Source organism: Clarias gariepinus, chromosome 21 (genome assembly GCF_024256425.1).
Source record: "Clarias gariepinus isolate MV-2021 ecotype Netherlands chromosome 21, CGAR_prim_01v2, whole genome shotgun sequence".
Taxonomy (NCBI): domain Eukaryota; kingdom Metazoa; phylum Chordata; class Actinopteri; order Siluriformes; family Clariidae; genus Clarias; species Clarias gariepinus.
The window spans coordinates 21,702,438-21,721,476 of NC_071120.1; the positions used below are offsets into that span (position 1 = coordinate 21,702,438).

General features: G+C 37.4%; 2 protein-coding genes across 2 annotated transcripts; both read right to left on the reverse strand.

The window, feature by feature from the left end:
* Nucleotides 1-1,770: 1,770 nt before the first annotated feature.
* riok2 (RIO kinase 2 (yeast)) lies at nucleotides 1,771-8,709 on the reverse strand. The gene is made up of 10 exons (XM_053480522.1): nucleotides 8,517-8,709; nucleotides 8,038-8,176; nucleotides 7,794-7,910; nucleotides 7,124-7,299; nucleotides 6,450-6,538; nucleotides 5,546-5,737; nucleotides 4,785-4,877; nucleotides 4,292-4,699; nucleotides 4,076-4,172; nucleotides 1,771-2,218 (listed from the first exon to the last, which is right to left on the reverse strand). The coding sequence occupies exons 1-10, from the start codon at nucleotides 8,580-8,582 to the stop codon at nucleotides 2,057-2,059; spliced, it is 1,539 nt and encodes a 512-aa protein (XP_053336497.1). The 5' UTR covers nucleotides 8,583-8,709; the 3' UTR covers nucleotides 1,771-2,056.
* A 1,269-nt stretch (nucleotides 8,710-9,978) lies between these two features.
* On the reverse strand, nucleotides 9,979-18,469 carry LOC128509017 (ras-related protein Rab-14-like). Its single transcript, XM_053480526.1, has 8 exons — nucleotides 18,357-18,469; nucleotides 17,612-17,667; nucleotides 17,457-17,510; nucleotides 14,353-14,530; nucleotides 14,167-14,233; nucleotides 12,426-12,513; nucleotides 12,294-12,324; nucleotides 9,979-11,977 (listed from the first exon to the last, which is right to left on the reverse strand). The coding sequence occupies exons 2-8, from the start codon at nucleotides 17,661-17,663 to the stop codon at nucleotides 11,800-11,802; spliced, it is 648 nt and encodes a 215-aa protein (XP_053336501.1). The 5' UTR covers nucleotides 17,664-17,667; nucleotides 18,357-18,469; the 3' UTR covers nucleotides 9,979-11,799.
* Nucleotides 18,470-19,039: the final 570 nt, after the last annotated feature.

The window sequence follows — 19,039 nt, forward strand, 5'->3', positions numbered from 1 at the left end:
ACATGATCTTGTCACGTGATTAATATGAGCTTTAATATTGATTATAAAACACCTACTAAACGTCTATAAAGCTTTAATGTTATATTATAAAACACCTACTAAACGTCTATACAGCATTACCCTGTATTCATGGTCGCAGGGGGCATGGAGACTTAGGGCACAAAGCGGGTTACACCCTGTTTCACATGTTTATTTACTATAAACACTATAGGCAATTTGGTAACGCCAATTAACCTAATCTGCATGTCTTTGGACTGTGGGAGGAAACCAGAGAACCCAGAGGAAACGCACCATGCATAGGGAAAACAAGCAAACTCCATACACACAAATCACGAGGTGGGAATCGGACCTTGGCGGTGTAAGGCGATAGTGCTAACCACTAAGCCACCGTGCCACCTATTTTATATATAAAAAGGTCAGCCTTTCTGGAATAGTTTTTTTTTTTTTTTTTTTTCCAAGAACAGTATTGTGTCAAGTGCATTTGCAAAACCCATCAAGCACCAAGAAAAAACTGGCTCTCATGATGACCTGGAAAGCAAGACCAAAAGAAATCCTCAGTAATCACCAATTAACAAACAGCACCTCGGATTAGAGCCGTTGTGAAGACTTTATAGAGCATAAGTAGCTGATACACCTCAATATCAACTGCTGTCTTTTTGACACCTTCAGAATTGTTTTACAGTGTAAAGTTTGATCCCAAACTTTAGAGCAATAGGGTATAGAATGGGTTATAACCATGTATTGAAATGATGTCTCTGTGCCACTGCTCCACAATTTGAGCCTGACGAATCCTGGGATTGTCTTTTTGGAATATGCCCATGCCATCAGGGGAGAAAAAATCAATTGACTGCGAAACCTGGTCATACTGTACATTCAGGTAGTCAGTTCATCTCATTTTTGGGCACATAACATTGCTGAACCACAACCTGACCAAAAAGTGAGAACACTGTCCCCACAGGCATGTACTGTAGGCACTAGGCAGGATGTGTGCATCGCTTCAGTCTTACCCTTATGCACCAATCACTCATGAGCACTTTTTTTCCCAATGCTTCACAGTTCATTGCTTATGCTTCTAGCAAACTGAAACTTTTTTTTTTTCCAATAAGTTCTATTAAACACAGCCATGAGTTCCACTGTTATTTCATTTTTTTAAAACATTTTCCCCAGGAAGCCCTGGAGTGATTTGCCCATTATGGAACATAACTCTATGCGTTTCCATACAGATTGTCACAATAGGACACTGAACAACCGACCTTGCTGCTCTAAACAAAGTAAAATCAGCAATTTGAATATTTGCTTGAGGGTCTTGGACTTAGCGGACCTGATACGTGAGGATTCAGATCTGTGGTTATATGCGCCCTCATATTTTATCCTCCTAATCCTAGGTTTCAGACTCATAATCTATTTATCCACTAAGTTACAACATTCCTGAGACGTCATGTGCACAAATGCACTCGTGCATGATTTAAAAAAGGAACAAAGGGATCTAAAACAAGGAACATTAAACAAAGAAACATCCCTGATGGGAGGAGTATTTTGTTAAAGATGAATTTATACATCTTTGGCTGGAGATCTCACATGTTTGGCACAAAGATTACATAATCGTTTGTTAATTCTATTAAACCTGAATTCTTTTCTCAACCACGAGTGTTAAAAAGGAGAACCAGCTCAAAATTGTGTCACTCTACAACACGTTTAATCTTAAATCTTTATTCGGTATAGATACATTTTTGAAACCTGATAAATTGCATTATAATATTAATTCAAATATTAAACTTCATTGAACTGTCATCATTCTGTATATAATATGAGAGTCTCCTATTTGTTTCCCTCTTATATAGAGTGCTACTTCAGAGCTGTAAATTTGTACCAAAATCTTTTAATTCTGCTGCAACATTATGGGTCAAAAAACAGCTGAAATGATGACCATGCAGAAGCTCGATATAAACAATTTATTAATGTCTGATGCAGCTTATTATTAAATGCCACTTAAATAAATTTTAAAAGGCAAGTCCAAGTCCAAGCCGCGGCAGTGATAAACCAGTCCCGTACGTCCTCATCCCCAGAACTGTGCTGCTTCCATGCTACTCTTGATGTTGCTCAGGTTTTCTCTCCTCTCTTTAGTCACCAGGTTGGCTTCTCCTTTTTGTAGACGTCTCCTCTGTGCAGCCTTCTGCTGCTGAGTGAGCTGTCGCTTCACCTTCTGTCTGATCACCGACTGTAGGAGAAGATGTTCAACTTAGTGTGATGTACCATAAAGAAGGTTTTTTAGTCAAATAAAAAAAAATATATTACTTTATCTTCACTTTTAATTTCTGACTAGGTAGACAAATAAAGTTGACAGTTAAAATGCTTGTTTATTCCTTGATGAGGATAGTACTTTGCCTCAAATTGAATTTGATGAATGAGGTTAACGGATATGGCAAATATTTAGATCTAATTAAAATAGCTATGCAGATATAGATACATTAGTGTGTACCGAAAATCTGGGAGTGTCCTAGTTAGTTGCTAGGATATAGAATACAGTGCAGTTTTAGTCTTCAGATATTTCGGTGGAAACTAATATCTAATTTTATAAGGGTTATTAATATTTTTAGGGCCCAAGCACTCGGACATCAACACGATAACGACATGACTATGAAGTCATCGCCATCGCTCTGATAATGCCATTTCTTATAATATACGTCATAATGTGCGAAGACCCTCTTGTTCTTCTAAGAATTTTTTTTTTTTTTAGGGCCCAAGCACTATGACACCATCACAATGACAGCATGACAGCAATGACATCATAGTCATGTCGTTGTTTATTGCTTATACAATATAAATAAACAAACTTGCATTAAAGGTTTTTTTTTTTTTAAGGCAATTTTATATTGGGGTATAAATATGCAAAGTATGTTTTTGATATGTTGATTTACAAATAACATCAATGATTACGTGATTAATTGCATCCTTCGAACATTTGGTACAAAAATACGACATTCCCAAATCACATTTTTATAGATACTTGCAGTTTCAGAACTTTGTCGCATTGAATCCTTATAATTTCCCATCATGCCCTGCACTTTCTTTATTAGATTCAATAATTGAATGTAAATCAGTCCAAAAACAAACTACACACAGGATTTATGAATTTCTCAATATGTATGATTCAACACCTTTAGATTTATCTGGCAATAACTGGAGGCAAATTTAAATGAACCAGTTTCAGAGGAAATCTGGCACAAAATAATACAGGGAATTTTCTCATCATCCATTTGCCGTAGACATGCTGTAATACAATTTAAGCTTGTGCATCGTCTACATTGGTCAAAAGTCAGACTTTCTAAGATTAAAGCTGATATAGACACCACATGTGATAGATGCAGGCAGGCTCTATATGTTCTGGACCAATATTTTTTAGATCTTATCTGGAATATTTGGAGAGATAGTAGCGCCATCCCCATTAATTGCATTGTTAGGTGTGCCCCCAGAAAACACTAGTTTTAACCAAAGGCAAAATAAAATATTGGCCTTCTGCTCCGTCTTGGCTAGGAGACTGATATTAACTAAATGAAAAGACCCTGATCCCCCAACATTTAGCCGCTGGATAAGGGAAGTGATGTACTGCCTTAAACTGGCAGAAAATTAGTGTGTTTACAGTTAGAGGCTCGACTGGCACATTTTATAATATTTGGCAGCCTTTCTTAACTTTTGCTGAGGGCATGAACGCAGATAATATTGTACTGTAAAGGAAGGGCGTGGGAAAGATTACTTATGTAATTATTATTATTTTATTAAAAATATTTATGGACATCAGATTTTTATGGCATCCTTGTGTTTGTCTGGTGTTGGGGGGGATGGGGGTTGGTTTTGTGTTCTTTTTTTGTTGTGTTTTTTCTGTATAGTTTGAAAATAAATAAATAAATCTTTTTGATGGTTGATTAAAAGAAATTAATCGTTATTATTTTTTGACCAGACTAAATATAATGTATTTAAAATGATATATAATAAATATATATTTTAATTGATGATACTTAGTAATTGACCTAGTACATTATGGAAATGTTATATATAAAATGCCAGCTTTACTCACTGGAGGAATCGTGGACTGGCTGGTGACGCTTCCGATGGACGTTTCACTGGTCGTTCTTTGTCTGTGCGCATTCACATGAAGTAAGCTGTCTTGATCTCTGTGAAAATCAGAGCAAGTAAAGAGGCTCAGCTACTGTAGTGTGCATAGCAACGTATGAAATTAAAAATCGATCAGCTGTTACTCTCCAACTTGTTTAATCATATTAGCTAACATTACCTGAAAGGTTTAAAGTCTTTGTTGAAAGCTGAAAGATCGACCAATTCTGGGCATTCGTCCTCGTTCTCCTCGTTGCTCTCCAACCTATTGGAACTGTCCGTGACTGAATCATTACCACTCTCGGGACAGATCTCCTTCTCAGCGTGGTCTTCTTCCTCTGACCTTTTCTCATCTGAAGAGGCCTCGTTCCCGATCTTCATGCCCTCGAGTTCCAGAATAGCACGTTTGTACTCCTCCACATCAATCGACTCCTCACAAACAGGCTCTGGAGCTTCGGGAGCATCGTCTTCCTCTTCACTGGGGTTCTCCTCACCCTCTGGGCCGGCTGGGTGGAGAAGCTGGTCATCCTGCTGCAGCTCTTTGGTGTAACCACTGGCCGAGATCTCTACATCGAGAGAGCAGGATTTTCTGAAGGTAGAGAAAATACGAGTAAATAAATTGTATGCCATGATGTACATTTTATTTGTTAACATGCAATAGGGAAAACCATTACCTGATATCTTTAAATGTCGGGTACAGTTCGCTTTCGTAGTTGTACCGTTTGATGAAGAAATCTCGGACACACTTGACATCTCTGTCAAAATACCTGTGGAGAGAATTTGATGCAGTTTTGTGATATTTGATTTAGAGCATTAAAAAAAAAACATAAATAAACGGAAAATATACAGGCTGTTCAAAACAAACCAGGACATTTTTTTGTTCAGTACGACGATGAGACTCTTAACAGTAAAACATTTTAAGGGTACAAACGTTTTAAAGAAGACCGCACATCTGTGACGGATAATCATTCATTTGAGTATTCAACAAGTAGAACGGTTGATTCTTGAAAATTGATGGATAACTTGTGGAGGAGGCGGGATCTGAATGCTCATGAATCATGAATGCTGCTCGCACATTACTTGAACTGCAGGGAGTTATTGCCCTGTACAGTCCTCCAAGCCATTTCCCCATGTTTACGCCATTAAAGGAGTTCCTGGGAGGCCAGCGTTTCAGTCTTGGAGTAGGCAGTCTGATCATGGCTCCGCCTTATCGAGAAAACACTGGGGTACGTGCATTGGTACAGTACGTGTAGCAGGGGGTTACATAGAGAGGAATAAAGGATTTTTTTTTTCATAACTGTGTTCTGCGCAATTAAAAGTCCTGGTTTGATTCAAAAGACCCTTAAACATCACTTAACTCATCTTTTAACATCTTGCTTAAAAATAATTATTACCCCCCTCCCTCCCTAACTATTTTTGTATTTTTTTTAATCACCATTCTGCATTTGGATGTGAAGTGGACACCATCTGCGGAAAATCGATCATTGTTACGTGATCGTTGTCGTCGAGCATCAGATTGAACTCGTTGAAATCTCCATGAATAAGTCCATGATTGGCCAGTTTGACTATCAGCTCCATGATTTCGTTGTACAACGAGGCCGGGTCTTGAATTTCACGCACTTGACACCTAGCGCAGAGAGAGAGAGAGGAATCATTTATTCAAATGTACAATCAAACACAGCGCTATTTATTGTTTTTCCTACTCAGCCTGAAAATTTCTATTAAACAATTTAATCAGAGGTCTCTGAGTTGAAAAATTAAGTTTCTAAAAACAGCAGCTCTGACAGAATTTCCTGCTGTAAAGCAAATCCCAGGATTACACAGATGCTCCTGTTCTTATGTGTTATTTCCATCATGTTCCTTTCATAACTCATTCACAGGAACGTGCATGGTGGCATTAAACCTGACTGTAAAGGTTTACAGGATATGACGTGGTCATGTTTTAATTAATTAATCAATTAACAGTGCTTAATAACTGTTAAATAAGGAACAGAATACCCCGCTGTTTGAAAATGATCAAGTCTAGAGTGTTTGCGATATCATCCACTTTGTCATTGATTCATTTCCTTTAACAGCACACCGTATTGTGTTTGTACTTCATAGATTATGAAGTGTGAGAATAAGAAGCGTATTTGCACAATTAACCAGTACATTGTTAGTTATATTATAATACAATATTGAAGCTCTGAGCATAATAGAAATGTGTGTTAAGACAGGATGTGTCGGTTAATATTGCACTCACATGATACAGAAAACTCTCTTGAGTAATAATCTTCAATAAAGATTGTGCAATATATACTCAAAGGTATTTTTTTTTAAAACATTGATTAGCGACTCACAGAGGATAACCATTGATGAGCTCCATAACGACTGCGTGTCGGTTATAGTCCACTGGTTTTGGAACTGGAAAGCCCCGGTCATACAGGGCCTGTAAAAACAATAAAAGAAAAACAAATTGAATATATAAACATACTGTCTAGACACCACTACACTTACCCAGACCTTGCTCTCTATTATCTCTATCTTCAAGAAATACAGTACTGTGCAAAAGTCTTGAGACTCCCCTCATTTCTTCATATTAAATGAAATAATGTAGGTTAAATTTAACAAATGGGAATAAATGTTTTACTGCCACAGGCTGCAAAGTGCCTAAAGATAAAATTTTAAAATGGGTTGTTGATGCAGCAAGCTCATTTCCCCTTTCATCTGGTTCGACCACTCAGCATCCAGCATCAGCAGTATACTAATCACCAGCCTGATCATGTCATCATCTCTACCTGTTTCTGAGTAGTTCAGGGCTCAAGTCAGATGTTTGTTTGTTTTTATGCCTGAACCACTTGCTCAAAATGCCTGACATATTCTTCAAGAAAGACGACGTCTGGCTCTTTGGTAGCAAAATATGAAGAAATAACAAGGGAGTTGAAGACTTTTGCACACTACTGTAAGTTTTGCACAGAGACTCATATCACATTATAATTAATGATGATTTAAGAAATAGAAGCACGAGATTTACTTTCATGTAGGCATATTCCTTCATGGCGGAGAGCCGGGACAGGTAGAGCCAGGATATGTTGTGTCTGTGTTTATGGTAATCTCGTTTATTCTTCAGGTTCCGGAAAGATGTTCTCCCGAGTCTGTGGAGCTTCAGGGCAAACTGTTCTCCTTCTTCATTAGCTACGATGTAAATATCTAAAATATAGAAAGAAGGGAAAGGGGGGGGGGGGTACAGGACTTGCTTATCATTATCATCCTTAACAAGTTCATTTGTTCTGTTTCATGATTTTAGCAATAAATGATGGAGCAGTCCTCCCCACCCTACTGACATCTGGTGGTGATAAAGTCAATTTAAACTAATAGACTACAGCACGTAGAAATAAAAAAAAAAATCTGTGTCACATTCTGACAAGGGGAAAAAAAAATCACTTAGATAAAAAGTGTCAGATACATGATGGCCAGAGACTGGGCCTTAGGAAAGATTTTTATGAGACGATGTGCATACTTATTACAGTGAAGTGGATAGCTACATGTGTATAATGTAATGTAAATGAGAACATCTTCCCAAACCCAAGGAATTTTAGACCAACCATTTATTTTCCATCACATCTGCAGTAAATTACGCAGTAACACTCAAACCTGTAAACTCTGAATCTGTAGCATAGAACGAAAAAGAAAAAAACGCTGACCTGACTCTTTCCCGACTCCCATTTGGTTTCCCACAGACAAAATGACGTTTCGAGATGACAGCGCCTTCAGAGCCAGATAATCATAACCGCCATAGTTCAGGCGATATCCCTGCACAGCTGGAGAAACCACAAAAACAGAACTGTTAGACAGTGGATTAAACAGGATTCGTCATGAGACAGAAACTCAGAAATGAAGAAATTGAGAGAAAATCAGAGAGAACAAGTGCAGACGGGTGATCTTTACTTTTGGAGCGCTCGTAGGCCAGCAGTTTGTGTTTGACCAGCTCTCGAAGAACTTTATTGCACCCTCCATGTCTCAGACTTGCAATCGATGCGATTAAGCTGACTGGTACGATCTCATGATTCTTCATTCCCATTTCCACCTGGTCAGAGATGCACACACATTCAGAGGTTATGACTATTCAAAAGTTTCAATGTCAGGAAGAATAACATAACATAGCAACTGTTGTCAGGTTCCCAACCCCTGGTCCTGGACATGTGAGTGTTTTCCCTTCCTGAGTTAAAGTGTATGTGTCTGTGTGTGTGTGTGTGTGTGTGTAAACAATTAGGGACAACTTTATCATTGCTGACATGTGTGTGTGTGTGTGTGTTTGTGTGTAAACAATTAAGGACAACTTTATCATTAGCTTTATCATTGCTGACATGTTACACAGTGAGATCACAACCTAACCAAGTCTCATTAACATCTCAAAACATACTCACAGCCGTCAGCACACGGAAATCATCCCGAGACAGGTATCTCAGCACAACCACGTTTAATTTGCCCATTGTGTACACATGGAAAATAAGCCGCTCTGCTCTATAGAAAACGAAACGATTATTATTATTATTTGTGTCGGCAAAACTTGCGCACGAGACACATGGAGGACCCGGAAGAAATAAACAACGCGCTAACTTCCGCGTTGAGGGCGGAGCAAAACAGTTTCTTAGCGTTTTAGCGTCTAGTGCCCCCTAGTGGGCGGGAGGACAATCTGATGATAAATTTCACAAAAAGATGGATCTTTGAAAATATTTAAATATTTTGTGAAACAGCTTGTTGATTTTTATAATCTCTAAGCCATAATTCTTTTAAAAAAAAAAAGCTTGATGCACTGTCTACTGTATACACACATTATATATATATATATATATATATATATATATATATATATATGTGTGTGTGTTTGTGTGTGTGTGTGTATATATATATATATAAAGTAGACAGTGCATCAAGCTTGTTTTAAGGATTATAGATTACAGCCATAATATAAACAGTTTGTTAATTTTTATATGCTGTAAGCCATAATCCTTAAAGTGAACAACCTGGCCTGGAAACTACTGTCATTATTCCCCTTCTGCCATGCCGTTGCCTTGAAGGGGTGTATTTGATCTGCAACAATGTTTAGGTGGGTTTGGGTCAATTTGCCACCCGCCAAAAATATTCCAAATAATGTTTGACTAATGATAACCAAGTTAAGTGTAAGCACTTAACCAATGAAGGAAACTTCAAAGCACTTTTGTAAGTCGCTCTGGATGAGAGCATTTGCTAAATGTCTAAATATAAATATAGGTTGTACATGTCAAACTAACATGTACATGTCAGTTTCCAAGCAGAACACTGACCAGGGCATCACACTGCCTCTGCCAGCTTGCTATTTTTTCTAATAGTGCATCCTGGTCACATCGCTCCCCCAAGTAAGGCTCATGTTGTCTTTTTCATCAATGTGCATTACAGTAGATCTTCTAAGGGAACGGACACATAGGCCAACTTTCATTTCCCACATGCACTATTTAACCTTGGGAAGCCATGACTTTATCAGTTCATTAGCTGTCCTTCCTTGAACTGCTTTATAACTGCTGCGTACTAACAACACCCCACTTTGCACATGCTCTGACCCAGTCATAACAATTTGGCCCTTTGTCAAAGTCACTCAGATCCTTACACTTGCCCATTTTTCCTACTTCTGACACATCACCTTCAAGAACTGTTCACTCACTACCTAACATATCCCACCCCATTACAACTGCCATTGCAATAATACAATATTGTTTATTTTCCCATGTTAAGTTACCTTAAAGTTATGTTTGATCGATGCACAGTGAATATTTTATGTCCTGTACAGTTTTTGTTTTAATTTCTTTTCTCCAGCATGCTGTTGATATAAAACACAACTATGATCCATGATCAAAGACAGTCTACAGCATTGTCTTTATTAACATAATTACAAACGCCACTGATAGAAGACATACCTCAGAGTTTCAGAGCAGAAGGTTATATATATGTCAATGAGACATAAGGGAGAAAAGCAAGAGAATGGGTTTTCATAAAGAAACAAAGGAACTTTAGTTTACAAAACGTTTCACATGTACGCCCTTACAGATGTTGGAAAATGAGTTTCGGGACGCTTCCTTTTGTCTTTTTTGTCCCATCGAAACGTCTGCCAATGAAACTTCGCTAAACAGGTGATGTGAAACAAGTTGGTGTTGCATTTCTTATTTATGGGCAGTATTTTGCGTAGCGTGCCTCCAGTTAAAAATTCAACTGGTGCCTATAAGATCAATTTGAGATGAATCCACCTTTTTACCAAAACACAGTTTAAACTAATGCTGAACCAAGGTTCCACCCATTACACCACAAATCCAGTTTATAACTCCTATATTCAGTGTAAAAAAAAAAAAAAGGTTATATAGTTATATACACAGCAGAGGAATGCTTCTGAATGGGTGCGACAGATTAATATTAGTTCCGGTTTTAGCGTTAAGTTTAAGAGACTGGTTTACGTGATGCATTTTACAGCCCAAACAAGATTTACAGAAAAGAAGATATGAGAACAAACACAAATCATAAGGCAAGATAAACCGGATCATAAAATATACGCTGATATACGGTGTAATTACACTTATGGACTAACTACTTTTCCTGGACAGGGATGGATAGTGCTGGTCTGTTTCTTATATTAATAATGCTGAAGAAAAAAAAAACAAGAAACAACAACAAAAAAAAAAACAGGGATGTTGAACATATCATGGACCAACAAACGCTGAACTCTTTAAGTACACTGGATGCCTCGCATGTTGAACGATGTAAGACTATTCAGATAATAAAACAAGCTCTAAGCCACTGAAAACAATCTACAAAGTGCAAAAATTGTTTTTTTTTTTTTTTTTTACAGACTCAAATGTGTGTCCTGTTTAATATATTACTCTTAATGTTCTAGATCTTAAAACATTTTGTATCTAAAGCAACCCCCCTTCAAAAAAAAAAAATTTTTTTTTTTATTTTTACAATGGCGCTTTCATTAGTTTAACAATATTCATCCTGTATAGTATGTGTATATTGTTATATGTCTTGAGTAGGTACAAACAAGAATAAACATGTGGTGACTGGTTACTTGTGACATTGCATTAATCCTAATTAAAACTGTTTCTTTTTTTAACAAAAATGTACAATAACAGGTTATCATGCATCTTCTCTTAAGCACATTCTAAAATCAGATTCTGTCTAAACATTAACTTCATTTCCACTTAAACGAGAATAACGCATATCAAAATTTCATTTGATTTAAATTAGCCCACTATTTAAACAGCTCCTGTACACAAGATGTCTCATTTACAGTTATGCACATCAACCCGTTTGTTGATAAACTCAGTATTTCGTTTTCCATCTACATTAGTGTTCGCTGCAGGATTCGTCCTCCTGTAAATGTTTGCAGAGTGCACTGGGCCGTGTGAGTTATGAACAGATAAAATGAGTGAGAGTGGAGAGAGGAAAAGAGGGACACAGGGAGGAAGAGAGGGAGGGAGGGATAGGGGGGATGACAGAAGCTGACTAATGTTGCCACCCTCCATCATTCAGAGATACTCAGCCCTAAACTCTACCCTCATGGCCAATCAGAATGGGAGGAGCATACAGATCATACAGAAAAAAAGAGAGAGAGAGAGAGAGATTGTGGTGTGGGTTTGAAGGGGAGATATGGAACGAGAGAGAAAGAAGCCTCTGTGGTCATTAACAGCTGCAGCCCTCTTTCTGAGGCTGTGTGTCGCTTGAGAGCCGGCCGCCTTGTGGCGCGTTGGGCTTGTGCTGGACTCCTGACTCGGCGGCGTTCAGGTCCAGACTACCATCCTGAATGTTCTGGTAGATCTTCTTCGCTGCCTCCAGGAATGCATCTTCAACGTTCTCACCTCTGTTCAACAAAGGATAAATACATGTTTACATGAGATGAGATGTAAATAGGAATAGTGATAAACTATTCATGTTTATGTAACTATGTCACACAAATAACAGCAATTAATTATTATTTTTTATTTGTATTTATTATAGCGCAAGTGACGCTACAGACATATCTTAAGACATAATACATTTTCAAAAACCAATGATTGATAAAAAATATTTCATTAAAGCACTATTGAGTAAAAAAAAAATAAAATAAAATAAAAATCTACAATTAATTTCCAAACACACCCGACTAGATCATTTGCTGATTAAAGAATTCAACTTACGTTTTGGCACTTGCCTCCAGAAACAACAAGCCTATTACAAAACAAGACGACATTTAAAAAAAGTTAAATCGGGACAACCTGAAATCCATGCATGATCAATCAATTGTTTTCTCTAAAAAAAAAAATTCCTACCGTTCTCTTCAGCAAACTGCTTCGCCTCTTCATACGTAACATCTCGCTGGGCTTCAAGGTCAGCTTTGTTACCAATAAGAATAATCACCTGGGCAGCAGAGATTTAACAATTATGTTAAATGCTTTAAATTGCTAAAGCATCACAAAATAGTTTTTGGTCGTGTCCCAATGAGGAAATATTCATAATAGTTTCTATAACAGTTAGGAGTGTGCCAGAGACAAGTACTGGAAAGAGGAAATTAATTTTTTTAAAGAAGAACAAGATGTGATACTTGGCTAGATCAGGTTCATGCTGTAAGGACGTTCAGACATCCTGCACGATCTGAGCAAAACTGGAAGTGAAAACGCTATCGCAAAATAACAGCTATACACTCCCAAAAACATCCAAAAACTCAAAATACCATAATACTAAAAATGGGGAAGACAGAACCAGTTATGTACTGCAATTCTTTTTTTAAGGCAATTTATGTATCCATATTCAGTAAAGTTTTAACTGTGCACTTAACACACAGAGAAGAGTTTAACTGCAGAAAGGAAAATATGCTCAGCGAGCAAAGCTCTCCTGCTCATCTGAACACCCGATATCTGACTCTTACAGATACTCAAATATCAGCCTGAGTATTATCATTTGTACAATAAATTGTAAAAACAGAAAAAAATAAAACCTGATTTGTCTTTAAAGTAGTCATTTTCTTTTAATACAAATATTAATAAAAGGAATCACCAACTCAACATCACAGGAAAGATTATATTAGTGCCTGTATTTATTTAAAAAAATGTGTGGGTGTAATGTTTTCCTAAGTCCAGACACAGAGTTAGACAAAGCTAGACAAACGGTCTGCAGTTGATCTTTGGTATAAACAGAACAGGAAAGAGAACCAAGAATAGAAGCAACTGATAAAATGCCTTGTTATTATATACACTGCCTATCCAATAAAGTTGTCATTTCAAAAGGTTCAAGCGGTTGGGCTTTACTGACTCTCAGGATTGGGACTAACCAACTGTGTGGCCACAAAAAGGCAAATTGAAAGAAAAAGGCTTAATTTCGTTAGAGATCATAAAGATAGGATTTTTTGAGCAATGGAATACATCATGTGGTCTAATGAGTTAATATTGAGCCTATTCCAGAGCACCGATGGGTGCATCAGGGACAGAAGGGAACAACCAATCACAGAAAGTGTCCACTGTACAATCTTCTGGAGGAAGTGTTATGACCTGGGGTTGCTTCATGGGCTCAGGTCTAGACTCAACAACAGTATGTGTCTCAATAAAATGGAGTCAGCTGATGATCTGAATGACCAGGATATGACATGTATGTTTTTAATTTCCTGACTCCCGTATTCCAAGAGGTTTTGGAAGCATGACAAATCATTTTTAAACATGAAGTTGCCACCACATTGTGTGCTGTAATCAAAGCTAAAGATGACTGAACAAAATTACAGGAAGTGGAAGTGCATCATATATGTTATCAAAGCAAAATAATGTAAAGTATATGTAATGCGTACATGTAAATAATGACAAACAAGAATTTGTTATACTCAGCAAAAGACTTCTCTAAGATGATTAGGATCGTCCCAAGTGGCACTCTTATTATTCTGCTTAGTAGCTAATTAATACATTTTCTGTTCTTTTCCGTCCATAACGATAAAAAATAATAATAATAAACTAAAATTTAAATTGAATTACTTATCTAATAAGAATGATTTCTACAGCAAAGTTTCCTTTGATCTCTCAGACTTACTGTATTGGGGTTGGTGAGATTCCGTGCGTCAGTCAGCCAGCTGCTCAAGTGGTTGTACGTGCTTCGCCTGCAGGAAAAGACCGAGTATCTATAACTTGAAGCTTTACTGGATTTCACACTTGTAACAATATTCTTACGTGACATTTAACCTCTGTTAAAGACTTTACAGTGAACAATCCCCTCTACCTGGTGATGTCGTACACCATGAGAGCGCCGGCGGCTCCTCTGTAGTAGCTGCGAGTGACTGCGCGGAATCGCTCCTGCCCCGCCGTGTCCCAGATCTGCAGCTTCACCTTCTGCCCGCTCACCTCGATTATCCGTGTGCCGAACTCCACCCCGATCGTGTGAGGGCAGTCAGCCATGACTGATACAGACAAGAACAAAACAATGCATGATCAATGCATGAGTGGCACTGGAGACTTCTTCCACAGTGTATACTGCATGTTAAAGAAATGATGTGATAAAAAAGCAGACCAACCATGAACCTGTGATCCACCTGGTAGAAAATACTTTATGACCGATTATTATTATTATAAATTCATATAAGTGGGTGCAAATTTTTTTTATAGGTAAGGTTTTTCTAGATGCACCACTGGAAAGCTTCTGTTAGATTTGTGTCATTCAAAGGCTTTTAACGGTGGTTATGATTTTATATACAGTATAAAGTGACATTTTAAACACAAATTGTTTATTTGCTAAACTCAACACTTGCCCTTACACTTTCAAGACAATGGACTATCTGTTCTTTCCTCTGTAGAGAGACACACCTTGGCAAATACAAATAATGTGTTGCAAATGTGACGAACAGAGATTTGGTTGCAAAAAAAAAAAAAAAAAAACACAAACTTTTTTCAAAAGACATTTACATAGGTGATAAATGTGATTATGCCAAATCTGTTCAATCAAATCAAAATGATGTATTTATATATATTTTTAAATATATTTTTATTTTTTTTTAAAGACCAGGGTCCTTTTAAACTGTGAAAAGTCTTTAAATGATATGGGTGTAGGTTGAAAAGCAACAAAATGGTGAAACAAGGTTTCAAGGTGGCCATTAAACAAGTGACATCAAAGGATTAATGCATAAAAATCTAAATCACAATATGGACCTGTGCAATTATTCACTCACAAAAGGCTGCAAGTTCAACATACAAACAATCAAGGAATTTATGTAGACTTCGTCAATTTTGTACATTTAATAGTTTAATATCGCAGTTTAAATCAGTTTAAAAAAAAAATCTCAAATCGTGCAACTTTACAAAACATTATATGGAAAGCGCACTCTACTGTTACGTTGCTAACTCTTTACTGAGTTTACTCAAGGTCTGAACGTCTAAGAGGTTCATTGAAAATCACCACATAGCTCTTCTGACTGATGAACTTTATCCTTAAGTAATATATTTTAACCCTTTTATGAGGTAAGAGCTCACTGCATAATGTGATGAGTATGACCCCCCGCCCATGCTCTGCACACCTCTTTTTTGCATTCTGTGATTTATTTTCTACATTCTCAAACAATACTGGAGATTTCCGGAGATTTACAAATCCCATTAAGCACCATAATGAAACTTGCTCTCATGAAGACCTTCACAGGAACCCAAGACTGCTCTTGCTCTCCTCTGCTGCAGAAAACTTGTTCATTTAGAGTTACCAGCCTCAAAAACCACCAGTTAACAAACAGCACCTCAGATTAGAGCCATTAAAAAGGGTTTACAGACCATAAATAATTTATGCATCTCAATATCAAGTGTTTAAAGGAGATTATTTAATATTTTGGATGGTTTTATAATGTAGAAAAAAAAAATCAGGAAAGACCTTAAAATTGAACAAAAAATTATGCTAATTGGTTATCAGAGATAACGAATATTACATAGAGCATTTAATATTTAATATTAATTTTTTAAGAAGAAGAAGACTGGAACGTCTGCTTAAAGGACAGGGAAATTGATGGAGAGTGGGATCTGCAGTATGGGTGGTGATGATTCAACTTACAGGACTCAACCAAAGGAGCAGAGCAGTACTGAGAGGGAACATGTTGAAAAGATAGTGACTCTGTGTGCGTTAGACGAAGAGTTCGAGACACGAAGAAAGACGAGACAAGATCAAGGAAGGAAGCATTAGAGCCGGGATACTGAATTAAAATTTAAGAAGGTCTGGTCAATAAAATTTCCTTCAAGCTGAGATCCGACTTTCATATTTGTACTAGGTCATTATACATCCATAAAAAAAATAAGCAATTTAAAATTTCCATAGCAATTCAATAATATTGATCGTCAGTTTTTATTAACCATATTAAACATGGACAATTATTGGACAACTTGGTCTATATATATATATATATATATATATATATATATTCCTTTTATTTGTACGAACCACAAGCAATCTAATCTTTAGTAATCATTTGCACGCTGCTGGGCTGTAAATGAATCTAAAATGCTGGTTGCTCCGTCATACTGGGTTCTCAGTTCAGGTATTTTACACGCCCTCACCTCGGACTACTGCAGATATATGTTTGCTCTAACAACCTTTTTTTTATTTATTTATTTTTATCTCATAGTGGTGCTTTACATCATAGCTTTTTTTGTTAGAGCCGCAATTTCAGAACATATGACACAATCTGGTTTTAAAAACTTCCCGCAGGAAGAATAAACACATATCGACCAGTCAGTTCATCTCTAACGGTTTGGTTTTTAAAGCCTATTTTCCTTTTCTCTGAGTAAGAAATGGTCTGTTGCGATTTCGTTTCTGTTCCTTCAGCACACTGTCTATACAGGGCAAACTAATGTGTTGATTGGCACTGTTGAGTGTGTTTAGCCGCGCCCACCTCGAGAGGGGGAAAAAAAAGCACTGGATAACTGGTATCTCTTTATCAGAAACACATCAGGGTCTGGATAGAACCGTCATTCGGTCCGGATACGGACCACGGTCTGCCATTTAGTGATGCCTGCATTAGACTTTTTTTTAAAAGGGAAAGCTGGACTAGAAAATCGGCTTTAAGAGATGAGGGGAAAGAGAAAGCTACAGTCGGCGGTAATGCAGCTTACTAGATTCCAACCGCCGTTAAACAAGTGAGAAGACGATTCATTATATCAGTTGATCAGATTTCCACCAAAACAAATGTCCACATGACAGCTCTCTCCATCACCAGATCTTTTCGGACAACGGTGTTCCTGACTTCCTGAGACTTTACAAAAACGATCCGAAGCTGTTCTAGACACATTCGCCACTTATTTTTTTCTTTCTTTTAAATTCGGTAACTGTGGTTTAAAGGGGGTAGCAATACTTACACTTCTTTTCTGTAAACTGGTGGAGCAAGCAAGACTTTCCAACCCCCATATCACCTGGACGAGAACAAAAAAAAAAACAAAAAAACAGAGGATATCTGAAAAAATTAAATCCACAAGATTTACAAATCTACAAGATTTACAAAATCACGACTTACCAATAATGATATATTTGAAGATATAGGAATAGTTATATGGTGCAGTCGTCATGGTTCTGGAGGAGGAAATAACGATAAATCATAATGACATTAATAAGCACGAACGCTAGCTGGTGTTAAATTAGCCGCTTGCTGATGCTAGTCACCTGACACACTATTGTCTTGGCATTGCCCTGGCTAACGCCTAGCTAGCAAGCTAGCTCAAACATTTCACACAATAATATTCTAAATATTTTGTATATCATTATACCAGGACATATTCATCCCTGAGGCTCTTATAAAAGTTTGTATTATCACATATGCTGAGTAATGACATTTCATTAACCTAGTCGTGCAGGTAAACAAATCACCGTGCTAACCGGCTAACAGAGTGATGCAGGCTAGTTAGCTTAGCATCCCTATCTATCCATCTATCTATTAACAGGAAATTCTCTTTCAGTATACAGATAAATATCATGACAATATCATGACGAGACCTGGATCCGAGAGCAATCCTGCATTTCACGTCAAAACAAGCAAAATATCCGGTTCGCTTGTAAATTATTTCAACGGATATTTTTCGACGTCTTAGCTTAGCTTGATGGCTTGGCTCAGCTTCCTTAGCCTCCTAGCGCTCTAACAAAACAACAAAAAATACAGACATTGCCCTGATATCAAACCCGAACAAATGACCCTAACAGCAGTTTTAAACGCATGTACATCTCTATCAGATATTTCTATACAGCGCCAGGGTGAGAAACTTCACCTAAATTATAATATTAAGCCGGCTCCTGGAGACCTGAGGAGATTCGCACTGACGGCGTCCACCTTCTTCCTATACGTCTATCAAAACAGTGACTGCGCCGCCCTCTAGTGGCCGCACCGTGGCGTGAAAAGGCCAAACGCGGAAGTCAGGCGAAATCGTGATTCGCTCTGCGTCGGACACGACACATGGTGTGAAAAGCATCATTTAGTTCAAGCAATCCATATAGGGATAGTTTTTTTTCTTCCCTAAATGCTTTGCTGCTATTAAATAATAATAATTATTATCATTATAACGTGAAACGTCTGTGGGATAATGGTTAGCCCTTTAAGTCCTGGGTCGAGGGTTCGATTCCTGCCTGTGTGCGTGTTCTCCCCGTGCTTGATGGGTTTCCTCAGGGTTCTCCGGTTTCCTCCCACAGTCCAAAGACATGCAGATTAGGTTAATTGGTGTTCCTAGATTGTCCGAAGTGTGTATGCATGTGTGTGAGACCTGAGATGAATTGTGTTTTATTGTTTTTGTACCACACTGAATGTGTTTTACTGTTTTTAACAAGGACTCACATAAAAAAAACTTGAAAATATCTTTAAATAACGTGAAAATATAATTTTGCATTTTCATGAGAAACATGTTCCATCATGGAAATATTGCATTAAAAAGGCATCTTGTTTTAAGAATAAACATTT